The sequence below is a fragment of the Scyliorhinus torazame genome, chromosome 15 (genome assembly GCF_047496885.1).
Source record: "Scyliorhinus torazame isolate Kashiwa2021f chromosome 15, sScyTor2.1, whole genome shotgun sequence".
In the NCBI taxonomy this organism is placed as follows: domain Eukaryota; kingdom Metazoa; phylum Chordata; class Chondrichthyes; order Carcharhiniformes; family Scyliorhinidae; genus Scyliorhinus; species Scyliorhinus torazame.
The window spans coordinates 206,373,437-206,393,889 of record NC_092721.1 but is presented as its reverse complement, the minus strand read 5'-3'; the positions used below and the strand labels follow the sequence as shown (position 1 = coordinate 206,393,889).

At 49.9% G+C, this 20,453-nt stretch overlaps 1 protein-coding gene across 1 annotated transcript in view; it reads right to left on the bottom strand.

The window, feature by feature from the left end:
* Positions 1–20,453, bottom strand: part of pgm2l1 (phosphoglucomutase 2-like 1) — a 223,921-nt gene that overhangs the window by 25,528 nt on the left and 177,940 nt on the right. Inside the window, exons 8-9 of the mRNA XM_072477505.1 lie at positions 11,650–11,747; positions 6,091–6,271 (exon numbers count right to left, since the gene is read on the bottom strand). Coding sequence (XP_072333606.1) covers positions 6,091–6,271; positions 11,650–11,747 — 279 coding nt within the window. The remainder of the gene's footprint in view (positions 1–6,090; positions 6,272–11,649; positions 11,748–20,453) is intronic.

The window sequence follows — 20,453 nt, the reverse complement described above, 5'->3', positions numbered from 1 at the left end:
GACTTGGCTCCCCACTCTGCAACTGGATCCTCGATTTTCTGACCAACAGACCACAATCTGTAAGAATGAACAACAACACCTCCTCCACAATAGTCCTCAATACTGGGGCCCCGCAAGGCTGCGTACTTAGCCCCCTACTCTATTCCCTGTACACACACGACTGCGTGGCAAAATTTGGTTCCAACTCCATCTGCAAGTTTGCTGACGATACGACCATAGTGGACCGATCATGAATAATGACGAATCAGAATACAGGAGGGAGATCGAGAACCTAGTGGAGTGGTGCAGCGACAACAATCTCTCCCTCAATGCCAGCAAAACTAAAGAGCTGGTCATTGACTTCAGGAAGCAAAATACTGTACACACCCCTGTCAGCATCAATAGGGCCGATGTGGAGGTGGTTAGCAGTTTCAAATTCCTAGTGGTGCACATCTCCAAAAATCTGTCCTGGTCCACCCACGTCGACACTACCACCAAGAAAGGACAACAGCGCCTATACGTCCTCAGGAAACTAAGGAAATTTGGCATGTCCACATTAACTCTTACCAACTTTTACAGATGCACCATAGAAAGCATTCTATTTGGCTGCATCACAGCCTGGTATGGCAACTGCTCGGCCCAGGACCGCAAGAAACTTCAGAGAGTCGTGAACACAGCCCAGTCCATCACATGAACCTGCCTCCCATCCATTGACTCCATCTACATCTCCCGCTGCCTGGGGAAAGCGGGCAGCATAATCAAAGACCCCTCGCACTCGGGTTATTCTCTCTTCCAACTTCCCCAATATTGACTGGGACTCACTTAGTGCCGGGGCTTAGACGGGGCAGAGTTTGTAAGGAGCATCCAGGAGGGCTTCTTAAAACAATATGTAGGGAAGGGGCGGTACTGAAATGAACTAGGGAAGGGGCGGTACTGAAATGAAAATGAAAATCGCTTATTGTCACAAGCAGGCTTCAATGAAGTCGCCACATTCCGGCGCCTGTTTGGGGAGGCTGTTACGGGAATTGAACTGTGCTGCTGGCCTGCCTTGGTCTGCTTTCAAAGCCAGCGATTTAGCCCTGTGCTAAACAGCCCTGGTATTGGGGAATGAGCCCGGCCAGGTGGTAGAAGTTTCAGCAGGGGAGCATTTCGGGAACAGTGACCACAATTCAGTAAGTTTTAAAGTGCTGGTGGACAAGGATAAGAGTGGTCCTAGGGTGAATGTGCTAAATTGGGGGAAGGCTAATTATAACAATATTAGGCGGGAACTGAAGAACCTAGATTGGGGGTGGATGTTTGAGGGCAAATCAACATCTGACATGTGGGAGGCTTTCAAGTGAAAGGAATTCAGGACCGGCATGTTCCTGTGAGGAGGAAGGATAAATACGGCAATTTTCGGGAACCTTGGATAACGAGAGATATTGTAGGCCTCGTCAAAAAGAAAAAGGAGGCATTTGTCAGGGCTAAAACGCTGGGAACAGACGAAGCCTGTGTGGAATGGAATATAAGGAAAGTAGGAAGGAAATTAAGCAAGGAGTCAGGAGGGCTAGAAGGGGTCACGAAAAGTCATTGGCAAATAGAGTTAAGGAAAATCCCAAGGCTTTTTACACGTACATAAAAAACAAGAGGGTAGCCAGGGAAAGGGTTGGCCCACTGAAGGATAGGCAAGGGAATCTATGTGTGGAGCCAGAGGAAATGGGCGAGGTACTAAATGAATACTTTGCATCAGTATTCACCAAAGAGAAGGAATTGGTAGATGTTGAGTCTGGAGAAGGGTGTGTAGATAGCCTGGGTCACATTGAGATCCAAAAAGACGAGGTGTTGGGCGTCTTGAAAAATATTAAGGTAGATAAGTCCCCAGGGCCTGATGGGATCTACCCCAGAATACTGAAGGAGGCTGGAGAGGAAATTGCTGAGGCCTTGACAGAAATCTTTGGATCCTCACTGTCTTCAGGTGATGTCCCGGAGGACTGGAGAATAGCCAATGTTGTTCCTCAGTTTAAGAAGGGTAACAAGGATAATCCAGGGAACTACAGGCCGGTGAGCCTTACTTCAGTGGTAGGGAAATTACTGGAGAGAATTCTTCGAGACAGGATCTACTCCCATTTGGAAGCAAATGGACGTATTAGTGAGAGGCAGCATGGTTTTGTGAAGGGGAGGTCGTGTCTCACTAACTTGATAGAGTTTTTCAAGGAGGTCACAAAGATGATTGATGCAGGTAGGGCAGTGGATGTTGTCTATATGATTTACACCCTCATCGAGGAAGCGGAAGACTTCGATGCAGCAATAGAGCTGCTAAAAGGACATTATATTCGCCCGGTAAACCAGGTCTACGCCCGGCACCTGCTAGCAACGAGGCGACAAACCCCTGGGGAATCGCTGGAAGAATTCTACCGTGCACCCCTGGTGTTGGGGAGAAACTGCAGCTGCCCGCAAGTTTCGGCGAGCGAACACACTGAACTCTTGGTCCGGGATGTTTTCGTGGCAGGTATGCTATCCTCACAAATCCGCCAGCGACTGCTAGAAAAAGACACTCTGGGTCTCAAGGAGGCACAGGCCCTTGCAGGCTCCCTGGATGTGGCCTCCAGAAACGCCCACGCTTACGTTCCCGACCGCGCGGCAGCCCCCTGGGCATCGTGGAACCCCTCCGCAGCCGACCCCGAGACATCCCCCATCCCCCCACAAGCCTGCGCTGCAAGGTGGCCTGGTAACCCCGAGGGGCCCCGCTGCTACTTTTGCGGGCAGGCCAAGCACCCCCGCCAGCGCTGCCCGGCCTGCGCATCCACCTGCAAGGGATGCAGCAAAAAGGGCCATTTCATGGGGGTATGTCAGGCCCGTGCAGTTGCCGCGGTCTCCGGCGGCGAATGCGGACCGCCCACCACAAACCTCTCCACAGACCCCGTGCGGCCAGCGGTCGCCGCCATCTTCCTACTCCAGGGCCACGTGCAGACCCCGGGCGCCGCCATCTTGTCCCATGGACGCCATGTTAGAGGGATGGCCGCCGCCATTTTGTGCACCCCCAGCCATGTGCGACCAATGGGAGCCGCCATCTTGGATGAACCCCCAGGACCCCAGCTCGGCTGACCACACACTGCCCGAAGGAAGAGAACACTCAACTGCTGCGATTAGCCTCGGTGACTCTGGATCAGTCCCGGCCTCGAAAACTCTCCATTGCCATAGCATCTTGTTTTCTCTCACTCTGTAAATAAGGGAAAACAAGGGAAAGGAAGGGAAATGCTGTGGCAGATGACAGGGTCCACACACCAGATACCAGGGGTGGGATTCTCTGTCGGCCGTATTCAGGAAACACAATTGAGCAGAGAATCGCACATCAGCCGAAAATAGAGGCAGGCACGGGCGTCCGACAGAATGCCATGCTCCGGTGCCTCAACAGCGGTGTGAATGCATTCTCTGATGCATGTGCAGTAAGTGTCGTTTACATATCATTAACGGGCCCATCCCGGTATTCTCCGGCTTTCCCATCGTGCCCGTTGTTGGGTGGAGCGACACCAGCCGTTTGGGTACACTGATCCCACTCCCAACCCGCCATCCCCTCGCCCACCCAATTGATTCCACGAGGCGCACCTCCGGGTGAGGGGTTGTCTCCTGGGAGACTGAGGTTATCTGCTGCGGTCATGGCTGATGACGGCAATTCAGAGGGCTGTACCGACCAGGATCTCATTGCTCGCGGCCATGGAGCACAGGGACTGGGCCATCTCCCTCTGCAACTGTGCCACATTCCTCTGTCTCAGGTCAGCCAGCGCCCGGGCCATGACCCGTTGTGACAGAGCCAAGCTCTGTAGCGCCGTTGTAATGTCCAGGTGTCTCTGGTACATTCCTGCCATAGACAGGGCCGCCCTGTTATGTGCCTCGGCCACCACCCACACAGAGTGCCCCAGACCTTGGGCATCCTGACCCATGGTCGATACCTTCACACCAAGGCCTTCACCGCATACGTCACCCGTGTGGTGTTGGCCTGGGTGGCACGCATAGTTGCCACCGCCTCCTGCCCATCCAGGTGGTTGGACTGCTCCAACTGTACTTGCAGGCGCTGGATGGATGCTGACAATTCATGTAGCCCCTGGTTCTGTGTCTGCATCTCCAGCATCGATGGGACCACCCTTTCCTGAAGCCGGAGATCCGCCTGGACAGCAACTAGTTCCTGGAGTCGGACCGCCCTCCGACATTTGCCCCCTCATGGGGTTCTATCTCCACCTGATGTCCCGCTGCACGTGTGTGGTGGCAGCCTCCTTCCCACCCTGGGGTATAAGCTGCCCCGTCTCTCCTCCATGGAGTCAGCAGGGTCTCGATCTCCGCATCTGCAAAACAGGGTGCCGCTCTTCGGGTTGCCATCTTGTTGGCTGGAATGAGTGTGAGTGGAGTGGAGCGCTTATATGTGGCTGCAGCTTGTCAGCCTCTCGAGTGCCAATCCCAGCTCCGGCGAATCGGACACCGTTTTTCATTGGAATTGCTCTAGTTCCATGTGGCGCCGGTCTAGTCCAGTAACAGATCCTGAATTGATCCGGGACCGGCACCGTTTCCGTGGTTGTAGGACACCACCGATTCAGTCAGCACTTAGTTTCTGAAACGGAGAATCACACCCCATGTTCCTGAGCTCAGTATTCACCATCTAATTCGCTTGTTACTTGCCCTATATAGGAGAGATGATATACCCATTAATATTGAACTTCACCAAAATACAAGCACTTGGTTACCTCCCATTTCAACTGATTATTTCAGGTTCTTGGATGTTCTGACAGATTGAGGACTTCAAGGATTTACAGGTTTGATTTTTAGTGAACTGTTTTATCAATTTACAAAAACCAATTCCATGAGCTGTCATTTTGAGCATCGCAGTGTAAACTAGGCACCTCAGGTATTTGTTTTTAAACCACTTCTTTCCTCCTCTTCAGATCCAATGATGGCATGGAATTCAAGGAAGTTCTTCCCCACTTCCTCCAGTCCTAAACCTTGTATCTATTCATCAAGGACATGACACTTTGTGGATCCTGGGCGCTACTTTCAGTAGAAGTGGTTTTCCCCCCGTTGGCCCTTTGAGGGACCTGGAGTAAATTACAAGGAAGTGCTTGTAGGTCACAAATTGTCAGATTCAGCACAACTTGCTCAGCACTTTTGTGTAAATGAGATAATACTACTGGTAAAAATCAATTTAGTCCAGAGGGTTATCTGGAGCCACCAGGCTACAGCTACAAGCTGTATAATACAATTGAAACTAAGATCACTGTTGCTGTACCTTGCAGACTAGAACACTTTGGGCACAAAGGCTGCAGGAGCAGTTTCCTTGTATGAACATATTGCACAAGGCTGTACTTCTCTCCAAAAGCACCGTTGATTTGGATTGTCGAATTAACTTGCTGAGTAGCCACAGGTTCGGGTTAACATTGCAACACTATTTTAACCACATGCAACAATTTTAAAAAGACCTTAATACAACACAGGTAAATTTATTTAACAACCTCTGTCATTCAGCAACCAGGTAAAAGATTCCCAGTGATCAAAAAAACTCTCAAACTCTGCTCTTAGTTTCACTGTTTTCCGAACAAATGCACAAAAACGGTTAATGTTCACATGCTGTGTCTCATTGAATTGACATCACATGTGACAGGACTGCATCTACTAATTTTATATTTATTAATCAGAAATACAATTAACCACATCTGTAACCCAATTAGCCCCACGTGGCTTGTGGTCGATGTACTGTACAACACCGTCCTAAAGTTATTGACTCTTACTGGACCAATTCTATGATGTTAAGCACTAAACATCATGTGAGATGAGAAAGAAATAGGCAGAGGATTAACAGCCTCACATTCCCATTGCTAACTATAGATTTTCCTGCAGAAAGTTACTGAATACCAATGAGTGGGGCGCTGGCTAATTCCACCCCCTCCCCTGCCCAGTGGGGCACTGGCTAATTCCACTCCCTCCCCTGCCCAATGATAATTGTAACGCCCAATTGGAGTCATCAGTTACCATGGTAAAAAGGGACCTCGTCTCCAATACTAAACACGGTTATCTTGAGGTCCAAAAAGAAGCCTTTTTATGAAAATATCAACAAAGTGTCTTAATTGCTGTAAACCTGTATCTCACCTCAAATTGAAAGCCTTCGTTAATTGCAAGCGCGTGGAGGATTTTAGAGGAGACGGTGGTTGCCAGCATATACACATTCTTCACTTCAGTTGGATCTGGATGTTTGTCCTTCCAACACTTAAACATCCACCACCCCAGGAGAGCTCCCAGCTCGTTGCCGGAGAACACCTTCCAACTATCACTGCAACAAGACACAAGAAGCAGGTCACAGTACATAGAACATAGTTGTCATCTATCTTTTGGTAATATTACTGAATGAATCTTTGAGACTTTCGAGGTGAGGGGTATTGGATCTGAAGAATAAAACACAAGTGTCAGCATTGTCTTCATGATGTTTCAGCATGGCTGTTTAGAGGTATGGGACATTGTGAGACACACACACGTTTCCCACAATCCTTGGAGTTGTGCCATATATGTGCGTGAAAATGATCTTCCCTTTTTTTCCCCACTCTGAAGGGCTGACTCTTCCTGGGTAAAGTTTTATGGTCCTCCAATACTCCACTCAAGTGATTACTCTTAAAATGTGTACGCAATCTTACTATAAAGTTAAACCAGTCACAACTGTAAGAGTGAGGAATTTCTGATTTCTGGAGATTTTCTGAAGTCTTTTTTGAAAATGCCCCTAGCCCAGAAACATCAAGCCCACTGGTAAAGCTATGGCCTTCATAAGCCAACTCAGCACATAACTAGACAGTGTGGCTTAATGTCAGTGGGGGAATATTCAAAGGGCAGCATTTGACCAAGTATGGCATCAAAGAGTCCTAGTAATACTGGAGTCAATGGGAATCAGTGGGGAAACTCTCCACTGCCTGGAGTCATTACCGAGGACAAAGGAAGACGGTTGTGCTTCTGGGAGATCAATCATCTCAGTCCTAGGTTATCGCTGCAGATGTTCCTCAGAATAAGAGTCCTAGGCCAACTATCTTCAGCCATTTCATCAATGACCTTCGCTCCATCGGAAAGGGGATGTTTGCTGATGATTTCACAATGTTCAGCCCATTCCCGACTCCTCAGATACTGAAGTAGTCCATGTCCATATGCAGCAAGACAGGGCTAATATTCAGGCTTGGGTTGATAAGGGGAAGTAACATTTGTGCCACACAAGTGCCATGCAATGACCATCTCCAACAAGAGAAATATAACTATCTCCCCATGACATTCAACGGTATTACCATCATGGAATAACCCACTAACACCACCTTGGGGATTACCATTGACCAGAAACTGAACTGTACTAACCACATAAATACGGTGGCTACAAGAGCAGATCAGAGGCTGGGAATTTTGGGGAGAGTAACACATCTCCTGACTCCCCAAAGACTCCACCATCTACAAGGCACAAGTCAGGAGTGTGATGGAATACCCTCCACATGCCTGGATGAGTGCAGTTCCAACAACACTCAAGAATCTCAACATCATCCAGAACAAAGAAGCCTACTTGACTGGTACTCTATCCACCATGTTAAGCATTCACTCTCTCCTCTACTGACACATAGGCCGGAGTGTGTACCATTTACAAGATGCGCTGCAACAGGCCCCTTCAACAGCACCTTACAAACCTGGATCAAGATGGATGAGGGGAGCAGATGCAGGGGGACACCACCACCTCCAGTTTCCCTTCAGATTAGAACTATATCACCATTCCTCCATTGTCGCTGAGAAAATCCTGGAATTCCCTCTTTAACAGCATTGTCAATATTTCTACAAGACATGCACTGCAGCGGTTTAAGAAAGCAGCACACTACCTTCTCAAGGGCAATTAGGAATGGGCAATAAATGCTGGCCTAGCCAGCAATGCCCACATCTTGTGTACAAACTTAAAAAAGAATTTAGCCCCTTCAGTCTTTAAGCTGCTGCTGGGTGAGCAAAACATTCTTTTAAGTGATCAAACGCCATGATCTGTGGAACTCGGGGCAATGATTCAACTTATAAAACCAGAATTAGAATTGACTGAAATGCTTCACAGACAAATTTGGGAAGGAGAATCCCGCCTAAATGTTGACGCCAATGCAGAATTCGTGGACTTTTACGACAGCAAGACTGGCGCCACGCCTGGACCTATTCGGCTACCGTAGAGAGGCTAGCACCGGCGCAACTTTGTGGGATTCGCCGGGTCCGTGATTGACACTCGGGAGGCTGACAAGCTGCAACCGCATATGCACATTGCAATCCCCACACACACTCATCCCAGCCAATAAGATGGCACTGGTTGTGCTGGAGCGCGCCCACATAGTTGATGGATCGGCTGGGGCCAGATGTCACCCCCTGTGCCCTGGGGGGACACCTATACGACCCGTGGTACTAAGTTCACAGTAGGCTGTTAGCGGTATGCGCACCTACATGGTTGCCTTGCCGGTAGGGCAGCACGGTGGCGCAGTGGTTAGCATTGCTGTCTCATGGCGCCGAGGTCCCAGTTTCAATCCCGGCTCTAAATTTTAAAAAATGGCTGCCTTGCCGGCTGCGGCAATGGTGTTCCGCGCCCGTCGACCCTGACCCCACAGCCCACCTCCTGGCCAACTCCCACTACTTCCCCCTGGCCCTGGCTGAAGCCCCCCCCAGCCAGCGGCATGGCAATATTGGACATGTTCCGTACCCCCTCTCCCTCCCTCAGCAGCCACGACGCCGATTTCACAATTTTTAAAAGCACAAGTGAACCTCGCCATCGGGAACTCGGAGGTGGAGAATCGCAGAGGCCCCGGAGAATACCGGGGTGGGTCCTCTAATGATATGCAAACGCAGTTTACTGTACGTGCGTTCCAGGACGCATTGACGCCGCTGTCAAGATGATGGAGAATTGCGATTTGACGTCAAATCGGCGCCCGCTGCGATTTTGCATTTGAATCGATTCTCCGCCCAATCACGTTTCCCGATTTCCACATCGGCCAACGGAGAATCCCATCCTGTGTCTTTTCTTCACATAATATAGTCAAACGGTACTTACTATATTGTAAATTATTCAGTCTTGGGATGTGGGCCTTGGAGGCCCATTGCTTGTTGCCCTTGAGAAGGTAATGGTGGGTATCTTCTTGAACCCATGCAGCCTGGGTACTGAAGGTACGAATTGAGCCTTCAAGGAACCAACAAGTCAGAGCTCATGATGTAAAGGTGTGATCAGGATGATTCATAAAATATCTATTTCAGTCTTGTTAAATTATTCAGATTATTCTAAACATGTATAATTTGGGTGGGGTACTGAAGACAGAATGTTCTCTTCAGTTCTGATGAAAGGTCACAGGCCTGAAGCATTATGTTTCTCTCTCCAGAATGCTACCAGCCCTTTGAATATTTCCAGCATTTGTTTTAAAGACAGAATTGACCCCTCTTCTCCTAAAGGTGATGAGTCATAACAATTCAATGTTAACAGGTTTCAACAATGACCACTGGTAGAATATTCAACTGTGGAGGCAGTTGCATAAAATTGCATAAAAGAAAGGCTTATAAGAACACTCTTTAACACTCTGTATCCAAAATGACATTCTGTAACAACTACACTCAACACCATTGCCGTGGCTACCTGCCTGGCAAATTTCACTCTTCCACAAATTCATCGACTTGCAATAACTCATAAAATAATAGGAGAGGTTTGCAAAGCCCCCAGCTGCCACTCCATGTTAAATCTGTCTAGCCCACAAAAGGCTGATCTGGAAAAACCCTTCCACCCAGGACTTCAACACAAATTGCACCTGGACAAATGAATGGGAATCATTGGGCATGACAAACAAGTACTTGGTCTCAAGCCCAACCCAACAGCTGCCAGCTTCTAACTCTCTGAGGAAAGAATGGTCCACCTTTAACAGCTTCAGGATCGGCCTCAATCACTGATTGGCCAATCCCCACCGATGGGGCATTAATGTTAGCCCTCTATGTGTCTGTGGGAGAGAGAAAACTGCAGCACATCATAGAGGAATGTCCAATCCACAGGCTCAGCGGAGGCCTATCCACACTCAACACAGCAGCACAGGAAGAAACTGCTTGGCTCAGGGATTTCGCATTTGCTAAGAGTCATTACAGGCAGGGACTTTATTTCCTGCAAATTTTAAATAAATCTACCAAACAAAAAGAAACCTGGAAAAATAACTCAATTATAAATCTTCTTGTGATTGCAGGTTTTTGAGCTAATATTTATTTTTGTAAATTCCTGTGGCAAAATTTCCCATTCCATTTTGCGGAATTATTTTGTGGAATGGAATTCTGAATACTCTCCCAATTGTCTAATCACCTAATTTACAGAGAAAAAAATCAACTTGAGGGCGGGCAAAGCTACATGCAATTGACTAATGTTATTTTAATTTTAAACAAGTTACTTTGGAACAGCTGGAGGCACACAAGAAACACGTGACCAAGTCAGGTTCTGATGCAATGTAAAGCAACAGAATGCAATCTTAACAATGGAAAAGTCCCTTCACCTCATAATGACCGTTGGTATGAAACCGGTCCAATACCACATAGCTTTCTCTGAACTTTTAAAACACCTAGAAATATGAAGTTAACTTGAAAATATTATCTATAAAAGCAGTGATGTGCTCAGGCATGCCTGTAGGCGGCTGACAAATTGTAATCCTCATAACACCCACATGTTCCACTCACTGCTCTAAAAGGTAATGGAATTTACACTGCAGGAAGAGATTTGCATCTCAGTGATATTGTACAGATCATTTGCTCTTGGAATGTGAGCATAGCTAGCAAAATATTGCCCAGCCCTAATTGCCCTAGAAGAGGTGGTGAGCTGCCTTCTTGAACTACTGCAGTCCATGTGGTGTAGGTACACCCACAGTGCTGTTAGGGAGGGGTTTCAGGATTTTGACCCAGCAACAGTGAAGCTCCAATTCATGATGGTGAGTGGTGTTCCCATGCGTCCGCTGCCCTTGGGGGCAGTTTCTTACCCAGCCTCAGTAGGCTGGCGGGAGGATTGAACTTGTATGGAGGAAAAATGAAATTAAACAAAGTTAGATCCCAGGAGGGAGGGGTGTCGGACACCTCCATCAGAAACCCCCTGCGCCTCCACCCTTTTACAGTCCAGTGGCCTCCGGTCATCCATCCCCCACTGGTCTCTCCTCCATCGCCCCCTTCGCACACCCCAGGCTTTCCTTACCCTGGCCGTCCTGGGAGCTTTTGAGCTTAACTCGGCCCCCAGTACCTGGACTTGCTCTCAGGCATTCTCCTGAATTTATTCTGTCTAAGTAAGTGCAGTTGTTGCAGGAACTGGCGAGCTGCTGGCTGACAACTCTGTACAGTGGGACTTCCTCCCCATGAGGGCTGGAATTTCGACCTGCAGCCGCTTAACTCTCATTGGAGCGTGAAATGGTTGTGGGGCACACGGGGTCAGCAGTGGGACCAGAGACCGCGCCATCTGAAAACTTCAGGCCAAAGAATCATAGAGGAACACATCACAGGAGGCGGATAGTGGGCCTAATCAGTGAAGTAAATGGGATCTTAAAGGAAGTGGTGCACGTACCTTGCTGCAAAAAGTGGTGGTTTTATTTAGATTTGTTAAAAACATTCTTTAAAAACGTTAAGTGTGTTACAACTGTCTTATAAAATGCAATTACTGATACTTACTCCTCTTGTTGTTCTGCAACAGCCAGTCTGTCTGCATCAGGGTCTGTGGCCAATACAACCCGAGCACCTTCTTTCTCAGCCAACTTGATTGCAAGAATCTAGTAAAAGAGATCAGGGAAAGGTCACACCAACTACAGTCCTATTTACAGTGAGGATTCAATGTGGATCATCTTTGGCATGCAGACAGAGTGTGCGTGTGAGATTGAATTTTACACACTCTCAGTGGGAGCTAAATAAATGGGCCCAAAAATCTGTAAACTCAATCACAGTCTCTATACCTGCCAACACCATCAGACCTCATTGACTTTTTAAAAAGGTGAACAGGTCTACAAGGCCAACTGGGAAATCCAAGTGTCATTTTGGGCACATTTGGCGCGGTGTTACTCGACAGCCGCTTTGGCGAGATTGCGGCCTGTGTCAAGCAACACTTGTTGCCAAAAAATGAGCCATCACGTGATTCTCGGCATTACTGGCTGTCTCGCCGTCTGATTCGACAGACTCGCGCCTCAGCGTCTTGCCGTTAACAAGCTGCTTTCAAACGTTCCTTCACCACTCACTCCCAGTCAACACCAAGGATAGCAGTGCAAAGACCTGCTCCTCGCTTTGGCAATGCCGACCTCGCCAGGCTTCTCAATGCTGTGGGTGAGAGGCGGGACATCCTGTTCCCCCCGACGGGTTGGAGGCACCTGGGGGGCAGTGGTAGCGGCTGTCATTGCGGGCAGCATGACCAGGAGGACAGCTGCCCAATGTCGGAGGAACACAAACAACCTCCACCAAGCTGCAAGGTTAAGTTACACCTCTTTCCTGGCATCAGTTTTGCTTGCCACCCCTCAAATTCCCAACTGCCCCCACCCCACCGATCACTGGCTGATACCTCGCACCCACCCCACATCCAATCTTTGTGCTTGTTCCTCAGAACCCCCTGGCACCCACCAGCACAACCCTTCATGTAAAGTTGCGATGCCCACACATGCCACCTGACCCATCAAGTGTGGGGCTCACAATGCCCTCTCTTAGACCCTGCATATAATAAGCGGGAAAGGACCAAGATGGGGGTGGGTTGGCGGAGTCTCATAAATCAGAGTCCTCACCCACTATGAGGAATGGGCCCTGGAAATCATGGAGTTGTCCAAGTAGAGAGCAGCCAGCAACACAGAGGTTGGTCTGCGCCATAGAGGTGAGGATCCAATGCCCTCTCGCGTATATGATCTGTCTCAAATAAGTAGTTCATGTCAGACAAAATTATCCTCCCTTCTCACTGACCACGTGCCCATTGTCCTGCAGGATCTCCATCCGGAGTTCTCCCCCCACCCACACGGAGAGTTCCGTGGAGATCACCATCGAGGCATCACAGCTATCACCTCCACCTTCCACCGGTGCAGAGATATACACCTCAGTGGGCGACATTAGTGGACAATCGTCTTGGGCACAATCTGGTGAGCAGCACACAGTTGCTGATGCACATCAGGTGGAGGCAGGAACACTCAGGGGAGACAGCAGTCAGAGGTATGCTAGATCTAAGGATTCAGTTGGGTTCCAGTCAGATGTTGAGCCTCTGGACAAGATTCTCCCAGAGCTGATGCAGATGATAGGCCAGAGCCATGACATTCAGGGGTTGGGGGTGGGGGAGATGTCAGGTACATTCCAGCAACTGCATAGCCGATTGGAGAAGTCACAAAGGCTTTGGTGGCAGGGGATGTTGCCGACCATGCGTTGCACCGAGGCCAACACCGGTGGCAACTGCAGTGAAAGACCTGCTTGAGTGTTTGATTGATGGCTGCTGCCTCTATGGTGCTGATGCTTTTAGAAGTCAAGCAAAATGTTCAGGCTTCAAAGCTTGATAGAAATGCGATGCAATAATCATCGTCAGAGACATGACACATGTACCCATGAGAAGCCATTTCAAAATATTTTGTCTATTAAATGGTCAACAATACCTTTATACAAAAAGATGAAAACAAACTACTTAACAGTCCATATACCACACTCATCATTAACCAACATGAATGGTACCATGCCATACACACAAGCACCCTTTCGCTACAGAATATCGGTAAAAACACAAAGCTACAACAGTTCATTTATACAAAGAAAACCAAATAAACAGTCAACTGTACAATAAAGTCACCAGCAATCTGCAAAAAGCATTTCTGCAACACCGTCATCAAGTTACTCATTCAGATCAAGTCGCCTCTCTCTCCCCCTCCCGCAGCTCCCAACAGTGGAAATTCACACCGGAAAGTTACATTGACGCACAGCACGGTGTAAGAGAGAAGGAGCACCCCATCCCCTTCTCCAGCGCTAGCAGCAGGTCATCACACATCATCCCTTTCCTTGCTCTAGGCCACAGAAGCGAGAGAGGTGGGAACAAGCAAAAACACAGTCTCCAGGCATTAAACATGGCACAGTCAACAGTACAGTAAAGTCACCAGCAATCTGCAAAAGCATTTCTCCAACACCTTGGTCGGTTTACTCATTCGGATCAAACCACCTCTCAATCCTCTCTCAATCCTTCCTGCAGCTTCTAGCAGTAGATCCTTCAGAAAGGGATAAATCACACCAACACAGAGCACAGCAGAAGAGAGAGAGAGCGCTGCTTCCCCTTCTCCAGTGCTGGAAGCAGGTCATCTTACATCCTCCCTTTCCTTACTCCAAACAACAAAAGCAAAGGGGCGGCAGCAAACAAACACACAGCTTCCAAGCAGCTGCAGTCGGATCAATCCGTCTCTCTCTTACCCCTACCACAGCTCCGAGCAGTAGACTCAAAAGTGGAAAGTCACATCAGAAAGTACACCGACGCAGAGCACGCTAAAAGAGAAAAAAAGCACCCCTTCCCGTCTCACCCACACACAGTAGCATCTTTGTTTTCAATTAACATACATTGCTAATAATTTTTTTTTTTTTTTTTTTTTTTTTTTTTTATAAATGTTTTATTGAAAATTTTTTCCCAAACAACAATTTTTCCCCTCTTACAAAGCAAACGCAACAATAACAATACAGAAATTTTAAACAATACACAAGTAACAAAACCCCTTTATCTTTGACCTAAACTAAACCCCCCCTCCCCCCCCCCCCCCCCTCCCCCTGGGTTGCTGCTGCTGGTCATCTGTCTTCCCTCTAACGTTCCCCTAGGTAGTCGAGAAATGGCTGCCACCGCCTGGTGAACCCTTGAGCCGATCCTCTCAGGGCAAACTTTATCTGCTCCAGTTTAATGAACCCCGCCATATCATTTACCCAGGCCTCCAGTCCGGGGGGTTTCGCCTCCTTCCACATGAGTAGGATCCTGCGCCGGGCTACTAGGGACGCAAAGGCCACAACGTCGGCCTCTTTCGCCTCCTGCACTCCCGGCTCTTCCGCAACTCCAAATAGAGCTAACCCCCAGCCTGGTTTGACCCGGGCCTTCACCACCCGCGAAATCACTCCCGTCACTCCCTTCCAATACCCTTCCAGTGCCGGGCATGCCCAAAACATATGTGCGTGGTTTGCCGGGCTCCCGCCACACCTCCCACATTTGTCCTCCACTCCAAAGAACCTGCTCAATCTTGCTCCCGTTATGTGTGCTCTATGTAGCACCTTAAATTGAATCAGGCTAAGCCTGGCGCATGAGGAAGAGGAATTTACCCTGCTTAGGGCATCAGCCCACATACCCTCCTCTATCTCCTCCCCTAGTTCTTCTTCCCACTTTCCTTTTAGTTCGCCCACCGACTCCTCCCCCTCTTCCCTCATCTCTCGGTAAATCTCTGACACCTTGCCCTCTCCGACCCACACCCCTGAAAGCACCCTGTCCTGTATCCCCTGTGTCGGGAGCAATGGAAATTCCCTCACCTGTTGTCTAGTAAATGCCCTCACCTGCATATATCTCAAGAAATTTCCCCGGGGCAACTTATACTTTTCCTCCAATGCTCCCAAGCTCGCAAAAGTCCCATCTATAAATAAATCTCCCACCCTCCTAATTCCCAACTGGAACCAGCTCTGAAATCCTCCATCCATTCTTCCTGGGGCGAACCTATGGTTGTTCCTGATTGGGGACCCCACCAGGGCTCCCCGCACCCCTCTCTGTCGCCTCCACTGTCCCCAGATATTCAATGTTGCCGCCACCACCGGGTTCGTGGTAAACTTTTTAGGTGAGATCGGTAGCGGCGCCGTCACCAGCGCCTCTAAACTCGTCCCTTTACAGGACTTTCTCTCCAGTCTTTCCCACGCCGTTCCCTCACCCTCCATCATCCATTTACGTATCATTGCCACATTGGCGGCCCAATAGTAATCGCCCAAGTTCGGTAGTGCCAATCCTCCTCTGTCCCTACTACGCTGAAGGAACCCCCTCCTTACTCTCGGAACTTTCCCTGCCCACACGAAGCTCGTGATGCTCCTGTCTATTTTATTAAAAAAGGTCTTAGTGATTAGTATAGGGAGACATTGAAATACAAATAAGAACCTCGGGAGGACCATCATCTTAATTGCTTGCACCCTGCCCGCCAGCGATAGAGGCTGCATGTCCCACCTCTTGAAGTCCTCCTCCATTTGTTCTACCAACCGTGTCAGATTAAGTCTGTGCAAGGTTCCCCAGCTCCTAGCGATCTGAATCCCCAGGTATCGGAAGTTTCTTTCCACTTTCCTTAGAGGCAAGCCTTCTATCTCTCTACTCTGGTCCCCTGGATGTATCACAAATAATTCACTCTTTCCCATGTTTAGCCTATACCCCGAGAAATCCCCGAACCCCCTCAAAATTCGCATAACCTCTATCATTCCCCCCGCTGGGTCCGACACGTATAACAATAGGTCATCCGCATATAACGAGACTCGGTGTTCTTCTCCCCCTCTAATCACCCCTCTCCATTTCCTGGAGTCTCTCAACGCCATGGCCAGAGGTTCAATTGCCAACGCGAACAACAATGGAGACAGCGGGCATCCCTGTCTTGTTCCCCTATATAGTCGGAAATACTCCGATCTATGTCGACCTGTAACTACGCTTGCCGTTGGAGCCCCATAAAGAAGTCTAACCCAGCTAATAAACTCGTTCCCAAACCCAAACCTCCTTAACACTTCCCATAAATACTCCCACTCCACCCTATCAAATGCCTTCTCTGCGTCCATTGCCGCCACTATCTCTGCCTCCCCCTCCACTGGGGGCATCATTATCACCTCTAATAGTCGTCGCACGTTAACATTCAGTTGTCTCCCTTTTACGAACCCTGTCTGATCTTCGTGCACCACCCCCGGGACACAGTCCTCTATCCTCGATGCCAGTACCTTTGCCAACAATTTGGCGTCCACGTTCAACAATGAAATGGGTCTATAGGACCCGCACTGCAACGGATCTTTATCCCTCTTCAAAATTAACGATATCGTCGCCTCCGACATCGTCGGGGGTAGAGTCCCCCCTTTCCTGGCCTCATTGAACGTCCTCACCATCAACGGGGCCAACAAGTCCACATATTTTCTGTAATACTCCACCGGGAACCCGTCTGGTCCTGGGGCCTTCCCTGCTTGCATGCTTCCCAGTCCCTTAATAACCTCGTCCACCCCAATCGGTGCCCCCAGGCCTACCACCCCCCGCTCCTCCACTTTCGGGAACCTCAATTGGTCCAGGAACTGCCGCATCCCCTCCTCTCCCTCTGGGGGTTGAGACCTATACAGTTCCTCATAGAAGGTCTTGAACACCTCATTTATCTTTCCTGCCCTTCGCACCGTGTCTCCCCTTTCGTCTCTAATTCCTCCTATTTCCCTCGCTGCTGCCCTCTTTCGCAATTGATGAGCCAACAGGCGACTCGCCTTTTCCCCATATTCATACCTCCTCCCCTGTGCCTTCCTCCACAGTACCTCCGCCTTTCTGGTGGTCAGAAGGTCAAATTCCGTCTGGAGTCGTCTCCTCTCCCTGTACAATTCCTCCTCCGGGGTCTCTGCAAATTCCCTATCCACCCTTAAAATCTCCCCCAGTAATCTTTCCCTTTCCTTGGCCTCTGTTTTCCTTTTGTGGGCCCCAATGGAGATCAGCTCTCCTCTGACCACCGCTTTTAGTGCTTCCCATACCACTCCCACAGGGACCTCGCCGTCGTCATTGACCTCCAGGTATCTCTCAATACACCCCCGCACTCTTGCACACACTCCCTCATCCGCCATCAGTCCCACATCTAATCGCCAGAGTGTTCTCTGCTCCCTTTCCTCTCCTAATTCCAGGTCCACCCAATGTGGGGCATGATCCGAAACCGCTATGGCTGAGTACTCAGCTTCTTCCACCCTAGAGATCAACGACCTTCCCAAAACAAAAAAATCTATCCGGGAGTACACTTTATGGACATGGGAGAAGAAGGAATACTCCCTAGCCCTAGGTCTAAGAAATCGCCATGGATCCACTCCCCCCATTTGGTCCATAAACCCCTTAAGTACCTTGGCCGCTGCCGGCCTTCTTCCGGTCCTTGAGCTGGATCTATCTAGCCCCGGGTCCAGCACCGTATTAAAGTCCCCTCCTAAAATCAAGTTTCCTACCTCCAGGTCCGGTATACGCCCCAGCATCCGTCTCATAAATCCCGCATCGTCCCAGTTTGGGGCATACACGTTAACCAACACGACCTCCATTCCCTCCAGCCTGCCACTCACCATTACATATCTACCTCCGCTATCTGCTACGATGTTCTTTGCTTCAAATGCGACCTGTTTCCCCACCAAAATGGCCACCCCTCTATTCTTTGCGTCCAGTCCTGAGTGGAACACCTGTCCCACCCATCCTTTCCTTAGCCTAACTTGGTCCGCCACCTTTAGGTGCGTCTCTTGGAGCATAACCACGTCTGCCCTTAGTCCTTTCAAATGCGCGAGCACTCGGGCCCTTTTTATCGGTCCGTTCAGGCCTCTCACGTTCCACGTGATCAGCCTCACTAGGGGGCTACCTGCCCCCCTCCCGTGTCGACTAGCCATTACCTTCTCTAGGCCAGTCCCATATCCCGCCTCCGCGCTCCCGCTCGCTCCCCCAGCGTCGCACACCATCCCCGCCCACCCACTCTTTAGCCATTTCCTTTTGGATTTCCGCAGCAGCAACCCAGTTGTCCCCCCCGCCCTTCTCCCTCCCTCCTCCCCTCCCCGCTAGATCTCTTTCTAGCTTGATTGCTCCCCCCATATTACTTCCGTAAGTCAGCTGACTTCAACTGACCCCGGCTACTCCTGCTCACTCCTCGACCTCCCCATGTGGGGAACTCCCATCCGCCTTGCGCCTGTCTTCCCGCCTTATTCTTTCTGGTGCGGGAACATCCCTTTACCTGACCCGCCTCTTATGGCGCAGCTCCCTTTCCCCTCCCCCTCCCCTTCCCCATTCTCCAACTATGTCCCGTCTTTCCCCCCTCACCGGCGCCCACATTTCCCCAATGTCTCCCCCTTCCCTGTTTACTTCTCAATTAACTTCCACCGTAACATTAACAATAACATTTCCTGCAGCATCAGTCCCTCAGTTCCGATCCAATTTCTCTTCTTTGATGAAGGTCCATGCTTCCTCCGCCGTCTCGAAATAATGGTGTCTCTCCTGATACGTGACCCATAGTCTTGCCGGCTGCAGCATCCCGAACTTCACCTTCCTTTTATGCAACACCTCTTTGGCTCGGTTGAAGCTCGCCCTCCTTCTCGCCACCTCCGCACTCCAATCCTGGTATACCCGTACCACTGCATTCTCCCATCTGCTACTCCGCACCTTTTTAGCCCATCTCAGGACCTCTTCTCTATCCTTAAGGCGGTAAAATCGCACGATTATCGCCCTGGATGGTTCTCCCGCTTTTGGTCTTCTCGCCGGAATCCGATTTGCCCACTCCACCTCCAAGGGGCCCGTAGGGGCCTCAGCACCCATCAGTGAGCTCAGCATCGTACTTGCGTACGCTCCACAGTCCACTCCTTCCACACCCTCAGGGAGACCCAGTATCCGAAGGTTCTTCCTTCGCGCTCCATTTTCTAGGGCTTCGATCCTTTCAGTACACTTTTTATGAAGTGCCTCGTGCGTCTGTGTCTTAACCGCCAGGCCCAGGATCTCGTCCTCAATATCTGTCACCTTCTGCTCCACCACACGGAGCTCTGTCTCCTGGGTCTTTAATGTCTCCTTGAGCCCCTCAATTGCCTGTAGCAACGGGGTCAGCACCTCCCTCTTCAGCAGCTCCACGCACCGTCTCACAATTTCATGCTCAGGCCCCCATGTCGCCTGCGCTTTCTCCGCCGCCATCTTGTACTTCTCTCTTTCTGACCCTTTGGTCGACGATTCCTCGCGCTGCAGCCGCCGCCGCCGGTTTTTTCCTCCTTCGTTTGGGGGGGACTCCCTTCTCACACGCCCCACACCGGGTTGCGTCGTCGAAAAATTCCCCGTTGAGGCTCTTAAAAGAGCCCGAAGGTCCGTCGGAGCTGGAGCCGCCGAAGCGTGCGGCTAGCTAGGCATCACCGCAACCGGAAGTCCCTTCAGTGGCCTTGATGAGGTCTTTTCACAGTTGTTCCCTCTGCTGCTAGAATTCACCTTTGATACAGGCCCTCAGGTCAGCTTGCAGCTTTAAGCTTGCCCTTCCCCCGCCTGCATGCTGGAAGAGGCCCTGTTTATCCTGTAGTTGCAGCCAAATCTTTCACTGTTTCTGCGTGTGTCTGGCAACCAAGAGACATACCCTTCCTGGGGGACACTGTCGGGGGAATATTGCCGCCTTCTTCCCACACCGGGAAATGTCAAACAAATGCCGTGGGGGCCCTGTAAAAGAGCCCAAAAGTCCGTTCCAAGCAGGAGCTGCCGAATATGCGACCTAGCTCTGCATAGCCGCACCCGGAAGTCTACATTGCTAATAATTGACACC